General features: G+C 44.1%; 2 protein-coding genes across 8 annotated transcripts in view; one reads left to right on the top strand and one right to left on the bottom strand.

Annotated features, from left to right (window-relative positions):
• The first annotated feature begins 5,021 nt into the window (after positions 1 to 5,021).
• METTL21A (methyltransferase 21A, HSPA lysine) lies at positions 5,022 to 11,192 on the top strand. 2 transcript variants are annotated; one of them, XM_084892994.1, is made up of 3 exons: positions 5,022 to 6,019; positions 6,842 to 6,953; positions 9,360 to 11,192. In XM_084892994.1, exons 1-3 carry the CDS (start codon positions 5,873 to 5,875, stop codon positions 9,755 to 9,757), a joined length of 657 nt encoding a protein of 218 aa, XP_084749120.1. In that variant the 5' UTR covers positions 5,022 to 5,872; the 3' UTR covers positions 9,758 to 11,192. The 2 variants fall into 2 exon arrangements, with proteins under 2 accessions (XP_084749120.1, XP_084749121.1); XM_084892995.1 differs by lacking the exon at positions 9,360 to 11,192 and adding an exon at positions 9,019 to 9,345.
• Positions 11,193 to 14,296: 3,104 nt separating this feature from the next.
• CREB1 (cAMP responsive element binding protein 1) overlaps positions 14,297 to 23,555 on the bottom strand; it is a 52,850-nt gene continuing 43,591 nt past the window's right edge. For all 6 annotated transcript variants that reach the window (XM_084892976.1, XM_084892978.1, XM_084892977.1 and 3 more), the window contains one exon: positions 14,297 to 18,601. In XM_084892976.1, the coding sequence (XP_084749102.1) occupies positions 18,457 to 18,601 (145 nt within the window). In that variant the 3' untranslated portion in view covers positions 14,297 to 18,456. The remainder of the gene's footprint in view (positions 18,602 to 23,555) is intronic.

Genomic DNA, 23,555 nt, shown 5'->3' with positions numbered 1-23,555 from the left:
GGTGCTCTGACTCCCATTTACGGATGAGGAAACAGATACGGTGAAGGAGTGGCAGGGACTTGCCCAGGGTTTCCTGATTAGGGCCTAGCACAAGTGTGGGGCTGGGGGTCAAGTTGTGTAATCTCAAATTCCTCTCTTTCCCTGCAGCCCTGTGGCTGCTCAGCAGAGCCCTGGGCTTGTGTGGAAGTGATAGTTTTTTTGTTTTTTTAATCCTTACCAGAAGACATACTTCTTGTGTTTAGAGGGAGGGAGGGAGGGAGAGAGAGAGAGAGAGAGAGAGAGAGAGAGAGAGAAACATTGATGAGAGAAACCTTAATCAATTGCCTTCCTATAGGTGCTTTGACGGGATTGAACCTACAATTTAGGTATGTTCCTGACTGGGAGTCAATCGGAAAACACAGATATTTACATTATGATTCATTAACAGTAGCAAAATTACAGTTATGAAGTAGCAACGAAAATCATGTTATGGTTGGGGGTCACCACAACATGAGGAGCTGTATTAAAGGGTCTCGGCATTAGAAAGGTTGAGAACCACTGACTTAGAAGAACTTAAATTAGGAGCCGTGACGAATCTATACGGCACAAAAACGTCTATTCACTAAGCATCTGTTCTTGTCATCCTGCAATGATCCTAGAGGTCCTTAAAGCACCCAACCTCATCCCTAACTCGAGATGTCTTCTACACCTCAGTCCCCCTTGCTGTCTCTGAACCTCTTTTGCATGTGGGGTCTCTGACTCTCGTATGTAAGGCTCCCGTACATATGCATGTATTAAGCTTGGTGAATTTCTCTTGCTGATCTGTCTCACGTGGGTGTGATTGTTAGACCAGCCAGGAGAACCTTGAGGGTAAAAAGGCTGTTCCTCTCCCACAAACCCAAAGGCAGTAAGCATGCACCACTCTTAAAACCCTGCATTTCGAGATAACAGGGACTCTTGTTGTTTGGCAAAAAGAAGTCACTGGAGGAACAGGTTGGGGACAGCCCCTTCAGGACTGGGGAGGGGACAGAACTCCCAGGCTGGGTGTGTGGAGGTGCTGGGGGGACAAGCAGGGGCTGCTTCCTCATCCTAGAACGGACAGGGAAGGTGTAGCCAGAGATCATGCTTCCATTTCACCGGGTGGAGTTATCTGCTGTGTTAACGCAAGTTATCTGCTGACAGTGAGTATGAAGAGGAGACGTTTGTCTTTCAAACACAGGCCCATCTCTCAGGATCAAAGCTGCCGTTTGGCAAATACGATAGAAATTCGCCATCACCAAATTATATACAAGGGCCTTACGGAACATTTGTATGTGTCTACATTACGTCCTAAAGACAAACAACAGAAGTCATACTGGCCGTTAGAATTCTGGTTGCCTAAACCAGGCCCTCAAACCAGCTTAAGCAGGAAAGGGAACTGTAGGATCAGGTTACCCTGGTGACCCATGGGTGCTAGGAGCCCAGGTGCAGCCAGGAAAGGCTCGGGCCAGGAGAGCCACCTGGAGCCTGGCCCCCTGCCTCCGGCGGCTCGGTCCCATGCTCACTCAGTACATGGAGGAACTCACACACAGCGACTTCCCACCCCCTTTGTCCAGGGACCGTCCAGACGGAAGGAATCAGAATCGTCTTTCTTTTGCAGGCGACACTGAGAGCAGCTCAGGCCGGCGTAAGCTAATGAGGGGATTTAACGGTTCAGATAACGGAACATCCCCAGCCAGCGGGGCCCAGGGGCTCACCGGGCCCCAGGAGGCCGCGGCTCCCTCCGCTGGCACCTGTGCCCACTCCGCCCGCTGCCGGCTCAGCCCTCCTGGGACAAGATGACCTGCAGGAACGCTGGCTTCTGTCTGTGCGGACGCTCCGGTTCTCTGAGAGTCCCAGTGAGTTTCTGGATGGATGGTGAGTAAGCCAGCTTTGGTCACACTGCCCGCTTCAGAGCCGGCCAGCCCAGGTCAGAGACAAGGAAATGGTCATAGGCCAGGACTGGAGCCAGGGCTGAGGGCAGCCCCACCCAAACACCCTACAGGAAGAGCTGGCACTGGCATGGCGTTCCCTGATGGCTGGGCACCGTCCTAAGCACTTTAGACAAATTAGCTCCTGTTAACCTCGGGTTACTATCTGTTTACTAATTTAGTCAGCACGTTATCCCCTTCTTATATGTTCATTTAAAAATATATTTTATGGGTTTCAGAGAGGAAGGGAGAGGGAGAGAAACGTCAGTGATGAGAATCATTGATCGGCTGCCTCCTGCACGCCCCCTACTGGGGATCAAGCCTGGGACCCACGCATGTGTCCTTGACAGGAATTGAACCTGGGACCCTTCGGTCCACAAGCTGACACTATCCACTGAGCAAAACCAGCTAAGGCACATTATCTCCATCTCATAGATGGGGGAATGGAGCACAGGTGAGCGTGTGGTACCCGCTAGGCCTCACAGCTAGGGAGCTGCAGAGCTGGGATTTGAGTGACACAGACCCTTGGGCCCCAGATACTGAGCTTTTGACCATTAAGGAATTACAAAGTAGCCTTAGCCGGTTTGACTCAGTGGATGGAGCAGCGGTCTGTGGAGTGAAGGATCTGGGGTTTGACTCCAATTAAGGGCACATGCCTGAGCTGCGGGCGGGATCCCCAATAGGGGGATTGCAGGAGGCAGCCAATCAATGATTCTCATCACTGATGTTTCTCTCTCTCTCCCTCTCCCGTCCTCTCTGAAATCAATAAAAATATATTTACAAAAAACAAAAACAGCAATGAAATGTCACTACAGACCTAGTAAGGTGGCCCAAATCCGAAACACTGACACCACCAAACGCTGGTGAGGCTGAGGAGCGGCGGGGACTCTCATTCGTTGCTGGCGGGAAGGCCACGTGGCGTGAGCACGGGAAACAGTTTGGCAGTCTCTTAGGAAACTGAAATACTCTGCGATCCAGCCGTCATGCTCCCTGGTGGCTCCCCGAGGGAGTAACCAAACTTCGGTGCACACCAAAGCCTGCGCATGGGTGTTCACAGCAGCTTTATTCGTCATCGCCGAAACCTGGAGGCAGCCAGTACGCCCTTTATTTGGTAAGGGGACAAACCGCGGTGCAGCCACACAATGAGATGCTACTCAGCACTAAAAAGCAATGAGCTGCCAAACAATGAAAAGACATAGAGGAACCTTAAAGGCACACTGCTACGTTCACGAAGCCGACTGGAAAAGGCTGTGTTTTCCATGATTACAACTGTATGGCATCCTGGGAAAGGCAAAACTACGGGAAGAGTGAGGAGATCAGTGGTCGCCAGGAGTAGCGGAGGCGGGAGAGCTGGACAGGCAGAGCACAGAGGATGTTTAGGGCAGCGAGACCACGGTGCGTGGTAACATAATGGTGGGTAGACCTCATCACACAGTTGTCCAAGCCCATAAAATGTACAACACCAAGCATGAACCCTAAGGCAAACTGGTTTTTGCGTGTTCATGTGTCTGTTAGGTCCATGGATTGTAACACACGTACCTCTCTGGTGGGGATGTTGGTCATGAGAGGCTATGCACGTGTGGGGGCGGGGAGGTAAGGGAAATCTCTGCACCGTCTCTCCAGTTTTATTTTTATTTATTTATTTATTTTTTAAAATTTAAATACATTTTATTGATTTTACACAGAGAGGAATTGAGAGGGACAGAGAGTTAGAAATGTCGATGAGAGAGAAACATCAACCAGCTGCTCCTTGCACACCCCCTGCCGGAGATGTGCCCGCAACCAAGGTACATGCCCTTGACCGGAATCGAACCCGGGACTCTTCAGTCCGCAGACCGACGTTCTATCCACTGAGCCAAACCGGTCCCGGACCACCTCTCCAGTTTTACTGTGAACTTAAAGCAGCTCTCAAAAAGATATCCTGTAAAATATTAAAAATAAATAAAAATAAACCCAGCAAATAAATAATAATAATAATAATAATAATAATAATAATAATAATAATAACCTTCACTGCAGACCTTCAAAGTTCAATTGCGCCCCCAGGCCCAGCCTCCTGCTGGACCGTTAGGGAAACGGGGAGAGGCCTGGCGCGCCCCCTGCGGGATGGGAGCGGGGGTGCGCCAGGGAATCCCCGGGAAAGCTCTTCAAACCCCCGCGCCGGTCCCGGCGCACCCGCACTCTCGGGCGGCCCTCCGGAGCCGGTGCCGGGGCGAAAGCACTCGCGTGCACTCACTGCACCGTGCAGCCCGGGGGAGGCTCCTGAGGGCGGCGGCGGGTGGGGTGACGGAGCCGGGGGTCAGGGTCCGAGCAGAAGAGGAAAGCTGGCATCTCTCCCCTCTCCCGTGTGCTCACACCCTGGGGTGCTCGCTGCAGCCTCTGGTCCGCAGCCTCCGCCGGGCCAGGTGGGGCCGGGTCCTCGCGGCGCCCCGCTCTACAGCCCGGGCCGGGCGCCCGGGGCCGGCGGCGTCTGCGCTCTGACCGCACCGGGTGCCGCGGGCACGAGCGGGGGACCCCGACTCTGCGGAGCGAACTTCTCCGCCCCTGCCAGCGGCCGCCGCTCCGGGGAGGCCGCAGCCCCCAGAGACACCAGAGCGTGGAAGCCGCCCGCGGCGCAGCCAGGGCCACGCTGGCGCTCCCTCCCCGGCCGCCCGCGCGTCCCCAGCCCCGGCCACCGCGCTCTCCCCAGCGCTGCCCCCGGCGGAGACTGACTGCGCGGCCCAACACCCTGGCCCCGGGGTGCGGCCGACCGCCCAGCAGGCGGCGTCCCACGTCTCCGCTTCCCGGCCCGCGCACCGGCCCCGCCCCCAGCGACCGCGAGCATCGGTCCCAGCGGCCGGGAGCCCAGAAACGCGTGCGGCCGGGCCCCGCCCCCGCCCGGCGGCCCCGCCCCCGCCCGGCGGCCCCGCCCCCGCCCGGCGGCCCCGCCCCCGCCCGGCGGCCCCGCCCCCGCCCGGCGGCCCCGCCCCCGCCCGGCGGCCCCGCCCCCGCCCGGCGGCCCCGCCCCCGCCCGGCGGCCCCGCCCCCGCCCGGCGGCCCCGCCCTCCGGCGCCTCCGCAGCCGCAGGGGGCGGGGCGCAGCGCGCACCACGTGGCCGCTGGGAGGTGAGTAGCGGCCGGGCGGCTCCTGGGCACCCGGTGTGTCCGGCCCGCTCCGGGCGGCCCCGCGCCCCTGGGCCCTTCCCCAGGCAGCCCCTGGCGCCCCGGGTGGGTGGACGCCCCGCTTGGCCTGGGGTCCCCAAGGGCCCCGTGGGCCCCTCCGCCGCCTCTCATCTCCACCTCCCATCTCCACCCGGATCCCGGGAGCTGCGGGCCCGGGGAGGGAAGTGGCGCCTGCGGGCGCCGTGGAGGGGCGGGCGGGCGGGCAGGTTTGGGGGACCCGGGAGGCCTCCTCGCCGCGGAGGACCCGGTCGGTGCAGGACCCTCCCGGCCAGGCTCCGGCCTCCAGAAGGAGGTCCATCAGCCGGCCTGGGTCTCCGTGCCGGCGCGGCCCGTGGCTGCACAGTGAGCCCAGCGGGGAGGGGCGGAGGCCAGACCGGAACCCACGGCGGGAACACTGCCCCCGGGGCGGGGCTCCCTGCGGCCTGGCGGGGCGGAGAGCGCCGCCTTCTGCCGGGTCCTGGGCCGGCACCGCCGCCCGCTCAGGCCCCAGCCCCCGGTCCTGACCGGCAGTGTGCAGGCGCCCTGCAGGAGCTGTGCCGGTCTGGGCGCTTTTGCCCAAAGACCCCCTTTGGGATGAATTCAGAGCCACGTCTCACTTCCCACGAGGCTGGGAGAACCATGGAAAAGGAATTGGACAAAAGCTTTCCACATCTCTGTGCATTCCTTTGAATCCACAAAAGGACCTTAAAGAAAGCATTGGGACCGCCTGAGAGAACCGCTCTGGCCAGAGCACGCAGGATCCTTTCCCAGCAGGTTGGAGGAGGCGGAGAGCTGGCAGTGCACATGGCCCTGGTGCCCTACGAGGAGTCGGCGGAAATGGGGTTGCAGAAATTCCACAAGCCTCTCGCCACCTTCTCCTTCGCAAACCACACCATCCAGATCCGCCAGGACTGGAGGCAGCTGGGAGTCGCAGCCGTGGTCTGGGACGCGGTAAGCAAATCACTGATTTTTTAAAGTAAAATCACCATGCTCAATTTTTAAATATTTTCACAACCCCATCCCCTCCAAAAATACTCTGCCCGCTAGAATCACTTTCCTGATCGTCTTCCCCAAAAGAGACTGCATTGTAAAGGTGGGTAAAGGAAAGTTGAGGGAAGTTAAAATAATGCACAAAGGATATTGCAAAATGATAAAGCCCAAAGTGAAGGTCATGTGTTTTCTTTTTTTAAAATAGTTTTTTTTTAATTGATTTCAGAGAGGAAGGGAGAGGGAGAGAGAGAGAGAAACATCAATGATGAGAATCACTGATCAGCTGCCTCCTGCACACCCCCTGCTGGGGATGGAGCCCGCAACCCAGGCATGTGCCCGACTGGAATTGAACCCGGGACCCTTCAGTCCACAGGCCAATGCTCTCTCCTTTAAGCTTGCAGGCCTGGTCCCCCCCAACTGCTCTCCCCTGCAGACCTGGGTCCTGCCCCCCCCCCCCCCAGCTGCCCTTCTTTGCAGAGCCTGTCCGTGCCAGGGAGTCTGGGGGGCCTCGAGTGTGAGCAGTGACCCCGTGTCCTGTAGGCAGCGTCGTGGACCACTGCCGTCCCCATCGGGGCCTGTGGGCCGCTGGGCCGCGCTTGCTCTGTGCGGTCACCTTGGTCTCCTCCCGCAGCACCTGCGTCCGTGCGTGCTGATCGCCTGGGTGTGGACCCTGGCCGCGGGAGAGGGGTGCCAGGATGTCTCCTGCCGGCGCCCCTGACGATGATGTCAACCCCAGCACTGGTTGACGTCACCCCCCCCCCCCCCCCCCGTGTTTGGACGCAGGCCGTCGTCCTGGCCACGTACCTGGAGATGGGAGCCGTGGAGCTCCGGGGCCGCTCTGCCGTGGAGCTGGGTGCTGGCACGGGGCTGGTGGGCATCGTGGCTGCCCTGCTGGGTGAGTGCGGCGCCGGGCCATCCTGGGTGGATATTCTGTTTTTAAAGCCTGTTAGTGTCTATTTCCTCACTCGCGTGCAGGCTCTGGGAGGTGGGGGTTTTTGTCCAGGGGCCACTCGAATGTTTGTGGAGTTGACAGATGTTCCGGGGCAATGATCAGCCGTCGTCAGGATCCTATTAAGACTACTGGAACGCCGAGTGGTCAGAAGCAGAGGAGGCCTACATCAGAGAACTATTGAAATGGCGAGCACAGTGCTCTCCGACTGTTAAAAATCCAGAGCCCTAACCGGTTTGGCTCAGTGGATAAGAGCGTCGGCCTGCGGACTGAAAGGTCCCAGAGGTTTGATTCTGGTCAAGGGCATGTACCTTGGTTGTGGGCACATCCCCAGTAGGAGGTGTGCAGGAGGCAGCTGATCGATGTTTCTCTCTCATTGATGTTTCTAGCTCTCTCTCCCTCTCCCTTCCTCTCTGTAAAAAAATCAAAAGAAATATGTATTTCCAGAGATAGCACTAGCCAGCTTGGCTCAGTGGATAGAGCACCAGCCTGCGGACTGAAGGGTTGTGGTCAAGGGCATATGCCTTGGTTGCAGGCTCGATCCCCAGTAGGGGGCATGCAAGAGGCAGCCGATCAATGATTATCTCATTATTGATGTTTCTCTCTCCCTCTATCTTCCTTTTGAAATCAATCAACATATATACTGCATATAAGAAATCAGAGGTAAAATTCTGAGTCGAGCTGGGAAAGGCTGTCTGATTTCGGCAGAGATGAAGGATCACCGCCTCCCCTCCCAGGCTGCCTAGCAATGGACAGACAAAGCGGGAGGTCCGGGCTTGTCACATCTGACAACTGGAACATGCTCACAGCCCCACACTCAGGACGGCAAATGTCCGAGTGAATTACATGCCGTCCTCACCTAGTGTCGCAGCTCAAGATAAGAAACCTTGGGCACAGCTGCCTCTGAAACGGTGCTTAGCACAGCAGCTCCGGAAGCCGGGGGAGTGCATGCGAAGATAACGGACTGAAGAAGGGGCCAATGGGAACTTTAGGAGAGAATGAGACAGAATTTCAAATTCCAGAGCTGATAGGGCCAAAATTCCACAGGATCGATTACACATGCCAGGTTGTTGTTCTAATGTAGATGAGCAGGGTCGGTTCAGGGCTGAATTTACGTGGAGCTTTATTTTAAGGATTCAGCCTCTCTCACATATTTTAGTTCAAAGAATTGGTGGGTCTTTTGTTCACAGTCAAAACCCACAAGGAAGAGATTAGTAAAATACTGCCTCACTAATTTTATACACTGCACGTGGAGACCTGGCACTTACAGGACATGCTCCCACGTTTTAACCCACAGCCTAGTAATTTCTTTTCAGATTGCGAGAGAATGATCATTGAGAAAGTCACAGAGGTAGCAGGAGTGAGCCAGCTGGGCTGCGTGGGCTCAGGAAACAAGACGCAGAGGCAGGAGAAGGGCCCTTGGATCTTAGGAGAGAGAGAGGCAAAAGTAAAAGGCCTGGGGGTCTGGGGGGTGCGGGCAGGGAGAGGAGGAAGGGGAAGGCAGGGGTATGCTTCTGAGAGCCAGAGAGTACACCACCACCTAGTAACTTCTAAGTTTACCATTTTTCAATAACCCCTTGCGCGCACGCGCTCTCTCTCTCTCTCTCTGTCTCTCTCTCGTAACATAAATACATATAGATTGGCTGCTTTCTAACAACATAAGGAGTAGACTAGGATTTTTTTTAAAATATATTTTATTGATTTTGTACAGAGAGGAAAGGAGATAGAGAGTTAGAAACATCGATGAGAGAGAGTCATCGATCAGCTGCCTCTTGCACACCCCCTACTTGGGATATGCCCGCAACCAAGGTACATGCCCTTGACCGGAATCGAACCCGGGACCCTTCAGTCCGCAGACTGACGCTCTACCACTGAGCCAAACCGGTTTCGGCGGACTAGGATTTCTTAGTAGCCAGTTAATCTCCTTGGTTCTTTTTAAAGCTTTAATCCCAGAAAGTAGCCCTCCCCTTGTTTCTGCTGTCTTGTCATCTTCATAATCATTTGCTCCCAGATTTTTCATTGTGGGATTCCGTTTCACCCAGAAGCCTCCTGACTCCAAGAGTGCAGCCTAATGAATGACACGTAGAGGTAGACACCTCTGGAGGGAGGGCCAGCTCTGCCTGTAGAATGGAGATGCCCCCGCTTGCTGTCGCTGGGGACCCTGCACTTTCTAAGTTTCGCGTTTACAGTAGGCTGTGCAGGAGGAGCCACTGGCCAGTGTTCTAATGGCCCGGAGGGGCATGACCTGCACATCAGGGGGATTGTCACAGACCCCACCCTGCCCTTTAACTGGACCCGAGACCTGTTAGTTGTACTGATGGGACATTACTCTCTCTCTGTCCCACGTTCTAGGTGCTCAGGTGACTATCACGGATCGAAAAGTAGCACTAGAATTTCTTAAGTCAAATGTTGAAGCCAACTTACCCCTGCATGTCCAGCCCAGAGCCGTGGTGAAGGAGCTGACCTGGGGGCAGGATCTGGGGAGCTTTTCACCCGGAGAGTTTGACTTGATACTTGGAGCTGATATCATCTACTTAGAAGAAACGTTCGCAGACCTTCTTCAGACTCTGGTGCATCTCTGCGGCAGCCAGTCCGTGATCCTCTTAGCCTGCCGGATCCGCTACGAACGGGACAGCAACTTCCTAGCGATGCTGGAGAGGCAGTTTACCGTGAGGAAGGTGCACTATGATCCTGAGAAAGACGTCCATGTTTACAAAGCCCAGAAGAGGAGCCAGAGGGAGGGCTTGTAGTTTGCTGCAACTTACAGGAATATTGTCATTAAATGTTGTCCATGAAGGTCTTAGCTGGGGGAATCTAACCATGAAATGGCTTACTGAACAGAGTCTAACCAAAGGTTCTCGAGGCACAAACTGCTGTGAGTTTGTAGTCATTATCTCCCTCACTCTGAAACCCAGTTAACATTCCAAAGGGTGAGCTCTGGTCCCTGTTGTTCCTGTATCCCATGTGCTCCCTCCTGGTAAGCGGTTTTCACTGGTACCGTGAAGGGCTGGCGTAACGGCATCTTCAAAGCAGTGAGCCCGTTTTCTTTAGTGAGATCCTACAACATGCAAATCACTTCGAACACATTCTGAGATACATGTTGAGCTCATTTTCCTAATTTTCCAAATATAAGACAAGGTTTAACATACATTCCCTGAGCTGTTAGTGCTGTTGAAACCTTTTGTCTGCCTGTTTCGGTCTTAAAAACTTTCAGTTGTTTGAAGATTGGGACGCAAGTTCCCTAGTCTCATAGCATGCTTTTTGGACTAATTTCAGCTGTAGGTATATGAACAAAGGGAATCAGGAAAAATAACGTTTCAGCTACTTTTGAAAGCATGTGAAACCTTGGACCTCCATGGGCTCTGACTAGGTTATCTATCGTCTTCAGATCAAAAGCCACAGCTTTTCCCTTCTCTCCCCTTCCTCAGATGTTTTTGTAGTTCTTTCCTGGGCTTTCCCTGCCTCCTCAGAGTGCACAGGATGACATTGAACAAGTTTTAAATCTCAGCCCTCCGTGAGGTTCCTCTCCAAGGAGAAGTTCCTCCTGGAGGGCACTCGTCACTGCTGGTTTGGGTCCCTCAGGTCACCGAGCTTCCCGAGGACCACCAATGCTCTGCCTTTATTTTGCCTCCCCGTGTTTGGTAGTAAATTTGTTGAGTGAAAAAGATGCATTCCATTTAGACAAATTTCTCTTTGGGTTAAATGATTGCTACATTGTTTCATGATTATCTTTGTGATAGACCTGATGAACCAACATCCCCCCATCCTTTTTTTATGATGTAAAAGCTTAACATATGTAGACCACAAAATCATTATCGTCTCCGTATGGTATTTGATGTTACAGATTTTCTTTGTAAAACATCAGAAACAAGACCTCCTTTTAACCTTTGAAAGAGTATTTGGATATGAAAATACCTGCTAAAGTTATTTTCTCCATATTGTAAATAGAGGATTTAATAAAGGTGAATTAAAGCCTTAGCCGGTTTGGCTTAGTAGTGGATAGAGCGTTGGCCTGCAGGACTGAAGGGGCCCAGGTTCGATTGCTGGTCAGGGCACATGCCCAAATTATGGGCTTGATACCCAAGTGGGGGGCATGCAGGAGGCAGCTGATCAATGATTCTCATATTTGATGTTTCTGTCTGTCCCTTCCTCTCTAAAGTCAATAAAAATATATTTAAAAATAAAGGTGAATTAAGTTTTGAGTATTCTGTGATGTATCAGTTCAACACAATTCTGATAGATGCCCAAGAAATAGAAATACGCATTGTTTACCAAATCCATAAAATGCCAGTATTGTGCATGAATGTGGTCTTTTAAAACAAGTAACAGGAGCCCTGCAATATCAGCACTAACAAAAGGCCAATCACATTCAGGCATGCTATTAGAAATCATTGTATTCACCTCCTTTGCTTTAAAATCCCTAAACTTTGGCCTGGCCGGCATGGCTCAGGTTGAGCATCGTAGGAACCAGAAGGTGACGGTTCAATTCCTAGTCAGGGTATATGCCCAGGTTGTGGGCATGTAGGAGGCAGCTGATCAATGATTAATGATTCTCATCACTGATGTTTCTCTCTCCCCGTTTCTGAAGTTAATAAAATAATATATACATATCTACACACACACACACACACACTTTGAATGATATATGTAAAATGATTTGGGGTGGAGAGCTCTACCAAGAAAGCACTGATAGGGTTGTTTTACATTTTCATAAAGCATTATAAGCCCTGGCCAGGTAGCTCAGTTCATTCATGTCCGTTGTCCCTATTAAAATCCCCTTTTCACTCTCAAAAATGCCTGTCTGTATAATAAATTATGTGGTGCCCACTCTCCATAGAAGAAAAAAAAAAGTCAGAAAATTCCTTTAATACAATGGCAGGTGTAACAGGCTTCATAAACACATCGTGTACTTAAGAATAAGTGCAACTGCTGTTTTCAGAAACTGAGTCAATAGTATGAATCTTTTATTCATATGCTTTAAGCAAGGAGCAGATTAACACATTCCCTCCTTTTATAGGATCACAGAACTTCAGAATCATAAGGGGACCTGAGAAGTTAGCAATTATTGTTCTTCCAATGCAAACATGCGTTTTATGACATCAGAGAGCTGGTCACATGTCTCCCTTGGGTGGTCTCAATAGGGCAGTAACATCTCCGAATCTTCAAATGGGCACTGATCAATCTTACTGCACAAAGAAATCTTGTGCTAAAAATTAGGAAGACAGGAAAATTAACTGAAGATATGTTCTTGTTGCTTGAATTAGTTTCCTGTTGCTCTGCAACACAAGCTTGTGATATATTCTAACATAACCTTTGCTCATTTAACAAAAGTAATAAACATAAGTCCAAGAAAATATAGCTTAACACGACTAGCAAAAAACTAGAGACCCCATCCCAAAAAAAGAGACTTTGAGTTTTTAAAAGCATGTTTTATGTGACTGCACATAAATGTGTGTAAAAGGGCAATGACAGTTTTTACCACAAAGATTACAGTAAGAAAAAGCACTTTATGACAATATTTCACAAATTCACAAGGATCACTTTAATATACAAAGCAATGCTACCATTCTGAACACAAACCAGCTATGTACATAGTGTTAATAAAATGCTTTATAATTCAGTACATTTTATTTCTTTACACAGATAAAGCACAAAAAGATTTAAGTAAAAAAATTAAAACAGGGATGTTTCTAGAATGTAGGAAATTGTATTAGAAATGTATTTTCCTCATTATAGTTCTTTATTTAGTATTCAACTCCAATAGCAACATCAGAGTTGAAAATCAATACCCTGTTTTGTGCTGATAATTTTGGGGGGAGGTATTTGTTACCCCAGTCCTCAAAGGAAAACCAAAAAACGCAAACACCTTTCTCTCTAGAAACTTCCCTGATTATTGTTTCTAAAAATTTTCAAGTGATACATCCAGGTTAGGATCATTCCTTTTTGGGGTGGGGATGATAACCAACATGTGGACAAATCGGTTAGGAACAACTTTACATCGGAAAACTGCTAACTAGCACTCTTGTTTGCCACCCCTGATAAATCTATACTCACAGAAAAATGCCGACAAATTATTTCCCACTTTTAATATAAATAATTTTATTACACACACAAATTGGAGTGGCACCTGGATAAAAATACATCTATAAAGCATTTACCGATTCAGCTTTAAAAACATAAGAAAATAAAACCTCCCAAACACAATGCTAGATCGTTTCACTTGGCCAACTAAGTAAGCTAAGCTGCAGGGATTTTCTCCCATCCTTACCAATTTTTCAACTATCTCTGATTTACTTCCACATCTCTGAAATGCTTCTCAGACAGAAGCTTGGAAATACTATACTTCTGTAGGCAAATATTAAATAATGCCTGTATAAAGTAGGTAACATTTGAATTCCCTACTGCTTGACCCTTTCAAAGACATTTTCTGAAGACTGTTCCTTTTCCTTTTTCTTGCTGGTGAGAATTAAAAATGTATCGTTATACCAAGCTAGGACCTGCACCCACAGTACCAGAATGCAGACAGGTCAATATTTTCTCTGTGCTAAACAACTCTGCCTGTTTTATATTATCAATTTTGCTTCACAGGCTTTGTTCTATTCTCCCCCCCCCCCCATTTTTATTTTTAAAAATAAATTTCAAGCTAAAACACCTGAAATATAATCCCTCCATTTAAACGTTATCTGGTCCCTCTTGAAGTCTGCCCCTGAGGACACATACAAAGGCTTAAGCTACATTCACTAATCAGTAAGAACTTACCATGAGCATGAGACAGATGGAACTGCAGCACCCTGTTTGATTTATTTGAAATTCTTCCATACTGACTCAGCTTCAGGGTATGTTCAACCCCGCAGGGATTAGTGCCTCTCTTAGCCAATGATTCTAGAAAGTCAAGGAAACCAGTTCCTAGTACATACAGTGACTGTGCAGTCAACTTAAAAAAGTCAACACATCAACATTAAAAGTATTCAAGATGTATGAAGTCACTTCAAGTAAGCCACTCACAAGTCTGGTTGTGCTTTGTACAACGGAGTGAGCAAATTTTATCCCACCTCTCTCCACCCAGAGGCTTACTAAGCACTTCTTTCTCCCTCCGCATCTGAAATCAGTCAAATTTAGGCAGCATCTCTTTGACGTTAACCAGGCCAATTTTAAGTGAAGTAAATTTAGTCAAATGATTACATGTGGCCTCCACTATGACAATAATTGCCTTGAAAATTCTTTTACCATTCTGGACAAATCCATGGATATCTTGGCATTCTATAGACAGTGTTAATGTTGGGGTGAGGATAAGACACTCATTTAAAATTGGAAATATTTATTCACTTGAGTTGCTTTTCTTCCCATCTTTATCCAAGATGAAAAAGAAAAGGGCCTCATCTTCTAGTTAATGGGGCTAGACAAATCTAATTTACTGGTATTTTTCTTTTACAACTAGAAGGCTAGACTGTAGGTGCTAAAGTATTTTAACCAATGAAAAGTTTTCATTTTTAAAAAGTCCCATTATTTGAAGGAGAAAGACATAAGTCAGTTGACAATTAATTGATGAGGGAATTTCTCAAGTTGATGATACCCAAACCGGGTAATTTTTAAAAGTGCAAGTTATACCAAACATTTACAAAGAATATAATGTCAATATAATCCAAACAAATATACAACTTTTGTATTAAGTCAATGGGAAACAATATACCAACAGTCTTCAGGGCTACAAAGGCAATAAAATAAAGCCTCTTGAAAATAACTAAAAATGTATATAGTCACTGTTTCTAAAACACACTTTAATGAAAAATAAATCTTAACTTTAAGATATAAGCTTTATTTAATCCTGCAAAATGAAGCAGCCTTTTTTTAACCTTCAAAATAAAGAGACGAATTTATGCTGACTGTATCTGATCACAGAATTTAAAACATATTAAAAATGAAAAGAAGGAATCTAGATTGAAGTCACTTCAAGTAAGTAAAAGCATCCTGGTTTAAACAAACTTATTTCTTCCTAAGCCTTTGTATAATTCCACATGTCACCCGAATGGTCCGAATGATACTAAGGATTAGGCCTGAGAGACAGAGATAAACTTCTGCCAGGTGACTTCTGATTGGACAGCCTGCTGGCTGGCACTGTGCTTTCAGATACTAGCACTGCTGCTGACCTTCCACGAAACACATTTTCTGACAAAATCCCTGCTCAAACGAAAAGACCAAAATTCCTGCCCCAGGATGATTTCTGAAATGAGTGGTACCTTCTAGAAGCTATCTTTAAATGTTCTTACCACGGTTATAGCTGCCAGAGACAAAGCATAAAAACCAAATACTCTGGGGTGGAGGGAGTTTTCAAGTGACTAGTAACATGTTTAAAAATATCAAGCCAAAGAAAACAAACAATAATGATAATTAAAAAAAACACTTGGAAGAAAATTAGAAGACAAAAATCAATCATGAGTGCTGGAGTAACGCAGTCCAAGAAACTATCAAAAGGTATGCACTAGAAAACGCAAAAATGTAAAATTTCACCTAATCTCAATATACTATAATACTCGGCATTCCTGACTTAAGAGCTCTCAGAGCTTCAGATTATATACTATACTGTATGTATATATATATATATATATGTATATATGTACACATATATCATACAAATGCCATTCCCCCCGAGAATATCTAAAGAACAGAGCACCTATGACAGTATTATGGTTGCCAATATGGTACTTCAGTTTGAAAGAGAATGAACTTAAAATTACATCTGATATCAATTTTTTAATGTGAACACATTGGAGCTAGCCCTTTCTAAACCACTTTTCAGTTACACACTATCAAAGCTTGAAAACTAATAAGAGTAATATCAAAAATAAACCCCTCCCACTTCATTTTTATTAGTTATTCTGTCCTATAGATAAAAGTGCCACATGGCCCTATGTTTGCAAAGTGATACCAAACTATTTTCTAGGCAAATCAGTAGCATATGTACAAATTCCTATGATAACATTTCCATTCCCTTTTGGCCAACATAAGAGAAAAAAAACAATTATTACTAGTAAGATTGCCATTTATGTTCTTGGCTACAATATTTTTTTCATTATGTCATTTTCTTAATAAAAATTCTCAAAGTTGCATGCATAAAAACTAACTTTCCCCCCCAATTCTTGTTTTAAAAAAAAAAAAATCTGCACAAAAGATGCTTAATTTCTATAAACTGAAATCTTCAAGTCTCTCCAAAGGTCTAAAACAGATTTAGCAACAGAATACATTTGTTATCTCACCATTTAAGTAACTGACTTCAAACCAGTGCAATCATCCTCAGGTATAAAGGACTGGTCTTTCTAACTTACAAATCCAACCATCTAATATGGAAGTGATTGCCTTGATTCATCAGGGATTAAGAGGACCACCAAATTTCTAATTAAATAGAAAGCCTAACTTTTAAAAAAGAAATATCTTCCATTTACAACTTGCTAAATACTAGGCAATTTTCATTTATAAAGCTTATGACATTCAAAATGTTCACTTTGACTAATTACGAAAGAATTCTAGTTGGTGAACAAATTTGTGATTTTGATTGGTTTCTGTTAACCAATTTTGGAAAATGACATCTCTATACTGGTATACAAGTAATTTTTACATTCCCCATTAGCTCAGCAGGATAAACATCAATCTTTACAACTGTTTGAAAGCCTTCTTGAGAATATGGTATACTGTCAAAATACACTACATCACTCAATTCTTAGGATGATACTCCTTCATAAACTCTGTCATCCTTGAAAAAAGACAGTGGTTTGTTACAAACAAAAATATACCTTTTACAACTATTAATTAAAATTTTCACTTTTAAAAATGGACCCAATAATTAATACCGATCTGCATACTTTAACACATTAACAAAGTAAACTTTAAAAAATAATCCATAACTAAACATAAAATATTAATTTTCTTGACTCTCTTCTAAAAGAAACAACCTTCTCAAATGAGAAATGATATCTAACATTATGTCAGTCTCCAATTTTTTAAATTCACCTTAGTTTTATTTTTCTTTTATTAGTCTTATTTTTCTATTCAAGAGTAATTTTTAGATTTACCAGGCTTAGTGATCAAATGAATAATTAACAAAAAGTAGTATTGGAAACAATGTATGATACATACAAGCACAGACTGTTCTAGTCAGGAGTTAAAAAAGGTATCTCCTTTATAGAATGACAAAGACCATACTAGTATAGCTACTGGAAACTGAAAGCATAATTATCTTTTTTAGGATACTTTGCAAGAATAATAATCTAAATGTTGTAGAATACAGCAGTCATTCAAACATGTCTAAAGAAAATTACTTCCCTTGTCACATCTAATAGTGTACTTTTCAGAGCTATATTCTTACAACTTCGTTAAAAAAATTCAGTAGAGATATTCTGTTAAAGAATGTTAATACGGAAAAGATTTAAAATAAGTATTTTCCTACACATTTTATAAACAAACATATCACTTTGCTTTACTTAACATTTTGAAGGCTTTCCTACTGGTGGTATAATGTAAGTGCAAATGGGAACAGTTTAAATAGAAATTGTTTTTAAGTAAATGAGTGACAATATAAATATTTTTGAAGGCGATGACAAAAACATTTATTTAAAAACCTTGCTATATAACTCAGAGGGCTGGTTTTGAGTAAAGCATCTTTTTACTAAGAATTTTGAACTAAAACAAAATTTGTACTTACATTTATTTCAATTTAATTTAAAATTAAAATACCATGCCTTTTCATTCAGTTGGTTACTTCTCTTAATGTATTCAAAAATGTTGAACACATATACAACTAAATTAAGAAGCAACAACTGCCCTACAGAAGAGCTGTAGTTAATACAGAATGTTTTTAAGAATCAAGGATGTTTTCAGTATTGAAGAGATTGTACATAGAAAGCACTCCAAATTCATTCTTACTTTCTTCAACACCATTCTTTAGAGGGTATTTCTTTTAATGAGTTTACATAATTCACAATGAAACTGTAGAAGCATCAATTTGGCAATCACTTCTTCATTGCACCTTACTTACTTTATGCATGTGGCCCACACATTACTTCAGCGTAAGAGGCTGGGGTAATTCTGTCCCTAAGGCAATCAAGGCGCTCAGCACAAATCTTGAAATTAAAAAATGTTTTCTTTTCCTCATTTCCCCCATCAATTTACAAAGTCAATCAATTATTACTTCTTGAGGAGGATGGGGGATGAATTGCAGAAGTCTCTTCATGATTCCTGGTGCCGAAAACTTCTTGAAGGAAAAAGTGGAGGCAGGTTTAGGAACATTCACAGTTTAATGCAAAAGCACAAACGAATGAAATTCTGTAGTTGCTTTCAGGCAGTTTTGCGCATAGAAAAAAAGAAATGTTTAGAAAATAAAACGTTTATTTTGTCTTTCTGGTTGTGGCCAAGCCAGTTCTTTGTCCAATGTAACAGGTGAGATTTAAATCCCAAATTAATCTGATTTGTGGCAGTAAAGGTCCTTAAGTGCTTTTAGCTCCTCAATCAGTGTCTTGTTTTGGTTTTCAAGCACTGCCACTCTGTTTTCTAAACACTTCACATATTCTTTCTTCTTTCTACGACACTCTCGTGCTGCTTCCCTATAAGCAACAAAAAGGAAATATTTTGTAACATTTCTATATCATTTATTGTGAGTTGGAATAGATTTCTTTTTTTAGAAAGTTAGCTCATGTTATTTTAATATATTATAAATTTAGCATTTGAAAGAAATACAGAATGAATTGGAAGTTGCCTTACATAAAACATTTAATTTTAATATACCACAGAAATTTGATTCAAAACACCCCAAATGTGAAAACTCCACAACCAAAAGGGCTGGACAGTCACTTAAAAATCGTATTTTTAAATGTTTATTAAAATGTTCTGCATCAGCCGAGACCGGTTTGGCTCAATGGATAGAGCGTCGGCTTGGGGACTGAAGGGTCCCGGGTTCGATTCCGGTCAAGGGCATGTACCTTGGTTGCGGGCATATCCCCAGTAGGGGGTGTGCAAGAAGCAGCTGACCGATGACTCTCTCATCGATGTTTCTAACTCTCTATCTCTCTCCCTTCCTCTCTGTACAAAATCAATAAAATATATTTTTTTAAAAAAATGTTCTGCATCATAAGTATAAAACTTGAAATTCTATCAATATCAGTAACTAATAAGTGATTAAGGCAAATTTTAGTGTGAAAAATCATCCTTTAAATCAGGGGCGGGGAACCTTTTTTTGCCAAGGGCTATTTAGATAATTTGTAACATCATCTGCAGGCCACACAAATTATCAACTTGAAAATTAGCCTGCTATATTTGGTCAAATAATTAATTTTAGTATATGTGCTGCCAAAGCGAGCACTGGTCAAATAATTAATTAACTCACCCTTAATGCATTGGCAGGGCCAGACCAAATGATTTCATGGGCCTTATATGGCCCGCAGGCTGGACATTCCCCATCCCTGCTTTGAATAGAAAGATCTCACAAACTCATTATTTCAAAGCATTTTAAAAAATCTAACACAAGTCTCTTCAACAAATGATGTTGAGAAAATACACAAAAGAAGACAGTTGAACCCTTATCTTATACCATATACTAAATTTAAATAAAAATGGATTAAAGGCCTAAAACATCTAGAAGAAAACAGTGGAAAAGCTTTAAAACAACTCAGTTAGGCAGTGATTTCTTGGCTATGTCACCAAAAGGACAGGCAACAAAGTAAAAGTAAATATGAAAGCAAATATGAAAATGTGACTACATCAAACTTAAAAACTTCTGCATATCAAAGAATACAATGAACAGAGTAAAAGAGATATCTATAGAATAGGAGAATATTTGCAAATCATACGGAGTTAATATTCACAATATACAAAGGACACCTACAACTCAACAAAATAACTGGATTAAAAAACAGGCAAAGGATTTGAATAAACATTTATCCAAAGATATACGGATGGCCAAAGATATACAGATGGCCAACAAGCATATAAAAAAAAAAAATGCTCAATATCAATCTAATCATTAGAGAAATGCAGATCAAAACTACAATGAGGAATACCCTCACAGCCATTAGGACTACTATAAAACAACAACAACAACAAACAAAAGCAAATAACAAGTGTTGATGGGGAAGTGAAGAAATTTAAAAACTTGTACGTTGCTGGTAAGAAGGTAAGATAGTGCAGCCAGTATAGAAAACACTATAGCAAATCCTCAAAAAATTAAAAAGAGAATTTCATGTGGCTCAGCAATATCCCACTTTGGGGAATATATCCAAAAGAATTGAGAAGGATACTGCAGAGACATTTGCACACCCATGTTTCTAATAGCATTGTTCACCATAGTCAAGAGAGAGAAGGAAAGCAACCTGAGTATTGATTCATAGATGAACACATTTTAAAAATGTGGTATATATATAAACAATGGAATATTATTCAGCCTTAAAAATGAAGGAAATCCTGTCACACGCTACAACATGGATGTATTCTGAGGACATTATGCTAAGTAAAATAAGCAGTCACAGACAAATACTTTATGACTGCACTTCTATGAAGTATCTAAAGTAGTCAAATTCATAAAAACAGAAAGGAGAATGGTGACTACCAAGGACTAGAGAAGGAGGGGGAAATAAGGGAAGTTGTTTATTATGAAGTATAAGTTTTGCAAGATGAAACAGTTCTGTAAGTCTGTCGCACAATAATGTGAATATACTTAACACTATTGAGCCTGTATACTTAAAAATGGCTAAGATGGCAAACTTCATGTTTTCTTACCAAGATTAAAAATAAGTTTTTAAAAAATCTAAGATATTAAAAGTAATAAATATTTTTTAGCAAGCCATTAAGTCACTAGCCGGTGAATATGTTACTGACATGGTAAAGGAGGAGTATGGCTGCAAGCAGAATTAAGGTTGTTAATCAGCTGATCTTAAAATAAGAAAATTATCCTGGATTATTATCTGAGTGGGGCCAATGTATCAGAAGGGTCTCTAAAAGTGGCAGAGAGGCAGAAGATCCTATGTAATAGAAGAATATACAAATTGACTGCCCCCAAGTGGACACAAGATGGCTGCCACAAGATAGCCAGCAGGGAAGGGCAGTAGGGAGGGACCAGGCCTGCATGGGAGGGCAATTAGGGTGATCATGCCTGAAGAGGAAGGAAGTTGGGGCAATTGGGCCTGCAGGGAAGGGCAGTTGGGGAGGACCCAGGCATGCAGGGGAGAGCAGTTGGGGGGGGGGGGGGCGGCGCAGGAGACCAGCCCTGCAGGGGAGGGCAGTTATGGGTGATCAGGCCTGCAAGGGAGGGCAGTTAGAAGCAATCAGGCTGTCAAGGGAGCAGTTAGGCATCAATCAGGCTGGCAGGGAAGTGGTTAGGGGGTGATCAGGCTGGCAGACAGAAGCAGTTAGAGGCAATTAGGAAGGCAGGCAGGCAAGCAGTTGGGAGTCAGCAGTCTTGGATTGTGAGAGCGATGTTCCAGAGTGGAGAAGGTGCAGGCTGGGCTGAGGGACACCCTCCCTCCCACCAATGCACAAATTCTGTGCACTGGGCCTCTAATATGACTATAAAAGGAAGACACAGCAAGATGTTACACTGATGACTTTGAAGATGGAGAAGGAGCCATGAGCCAAGGAATGTTAGGTAGCCACTAGACACTAGAAGGGCAAGGAGACACTCTCTCCTGGAATCTCCAGAAAGGAGCGAAGTCCTGTATACTGGAAAATGGAGTATATATTGTGTTCACAGAATGAAAGCATCAGTATTGTTAAGATGCTCCTCAATTTGGCCTATAAACTCAACACAATCCTAATAAAAACTTTCTCATAGACATCAACAAACTGATTCTAAAATTTATCTGAAAATGCAAAGGAACCAGAATGGCTAAAACAATTCTAGAAAAGAACAAAGTTGGAGGACTCATATTATCCAATTAAAAGATTACTAATAGTAATCTAGATAGCATGATATTGACGAAAGGGGAGACACAGACCACAAAGCAGATAACAACTTGTGCGTTGTTGGTAAGAAGGTATAATAAGATAGCGCAGCCAGTATAGAAAACACTATAGCAAATCCTCAAAAAATTAAAAAGAGGATTTTAATCACTTTCCCATCAACATTTGTCCAGAAACAGACCCACACAAATAGAGTCGGTTAATTTTCTACAAAAGTGCAATGGCAATAGAGAAAGGACAGTCTTTGTAACAAATAATGCAGGAAAATGAGTGTCCATATACAGAAAATGAAACTTGACACACCTCACACTTTATACAAAAGTTAACTCAAGAGGGATCATAGGCCTAAATGTAAAACAATTTCACATTTGATATAGAACAATTGGATCTCATACGTTGTTGGTGGGAGGGCAAATAGTACAACCATTCTGGAAAAACAGTTTGGCTGTTTTCTTATAAAGTTAAATATATACTACTGTTCCTCTCAGTAACTTTATTCATAATCCTCCAAAGCTGGAAACAACTAATATGAACTTCAGGGTAAACCAGAGTAAATATATACAATGAAATATCGGAGATAAAACCAATTATTGATTCATGCAACACTACTTAGTGAATCTTGAATGCATTTTGCTATGAAAAAAGCCAGATCCAAAAGACTATATACTGTATGATTCCATTTATGTTAGATTCTGGAATATGCAACCCTGGATGGGCTGTGGGTTCCTGTTTTATAAGAGAAAACTGAGGTTTAAAAGGTTAATATGTTCTTCTAAAATCACAGTAAAAGGGGTAAATACAGGACTTGAATTCAGATCTTTGATGTTCAATCTCTGTTTCTTTCGATTTATTCATAGTGTTTGAAGATTCTTGGGGTTAACAGCAGAGGCATATTTTTACCAATTTATAACTTGTTATATCTTTATATACCTCATTTTAATTTTATTAATATTAAAATCCTAAGGTAAATATAAGCAAATAAAAATATTGTTTTTAAATGACAAAATCATTTATAGCTATGAACTTACTTTATGATATGTAGCATTTGTATTGTTGATGACTAATTCTATTTTAAAATTTTGTCAATTACAAGGTATTCTTAGACAATCTATTTTCAAAGAATATTTAAGTATTAAACTATTACTATTTTGAGTAAAGGTAATAGTCATTAAGCCATGGATTAGCTATCATACATTTACTATTTTACAAAAAAATTTAACATTTAATTTTATTTTTTATTTTATTATTTTTTAAAATATATTTTATTGATTTTGCACAGAGAGGAAGGGAGAGAGATAGAGAGTTAGAAACATCGATGAGAGAGAGTCATCGATCAGCTGCCTCTTGCACACCCCTTACTGGGGATATGCCCGCAACCAAGGTACCTGCCCTTGACCGGAATCGAACCCGTGACCCTTCAGTCCCCAAGCCGACGCTCTATCCATTGAGCCAAACCGGTCTCAGCCTAACATTTAATTTTAATAATATACATGAAACTATTGATCTTGAAACATACTGCTCATGAAAAGAAACAAATTTAAAAATACGTATATATATATTTCCAGCCCTAGCCGGTTTGGCTCAGCGAATAGAGCGTCTGCCTGTAAA

This window comes from Pipistrellus hanaki, assembly GCF_964339955.1.
Source record: "Pipistrellus hanaki genome assembly, chromosome: 8".
Taxonomy (NCBI): domain Eukaryota; kingdom Metazoa; phylum Chordata; class Mammalia; order Chiroptera; family Vespertilionidae; genus Pipistrellus; species Pipistrellus hanaki.
This window is presented reverse-complemented; position numbering and strand designations above follow the sequence as displayed.

Coding starts and splice junctions, on each gene's coding strand:
- METTL21A (XM_084892994.1), top strand. CDS start 5,873: ATGGCCCTGGTGCCCTACGAGGAGTCGGCGGAAATGGGGTTGCAGAAA. Junction 6,020..6,841: donor CAGCCGTGGTCTGGGACGCG/GTAAGCAAATCA, acceptor GTTTGGACGCAG/GCCGTCGTCCTGGCCACGTA. Junction 6,954..9,359: donor CATCGTGGCTGCCCTGCTGG/GTGAGTGCGGCG, acceptor CCCACGTTCTAG/GTGCTCAGGTGACTATCACG.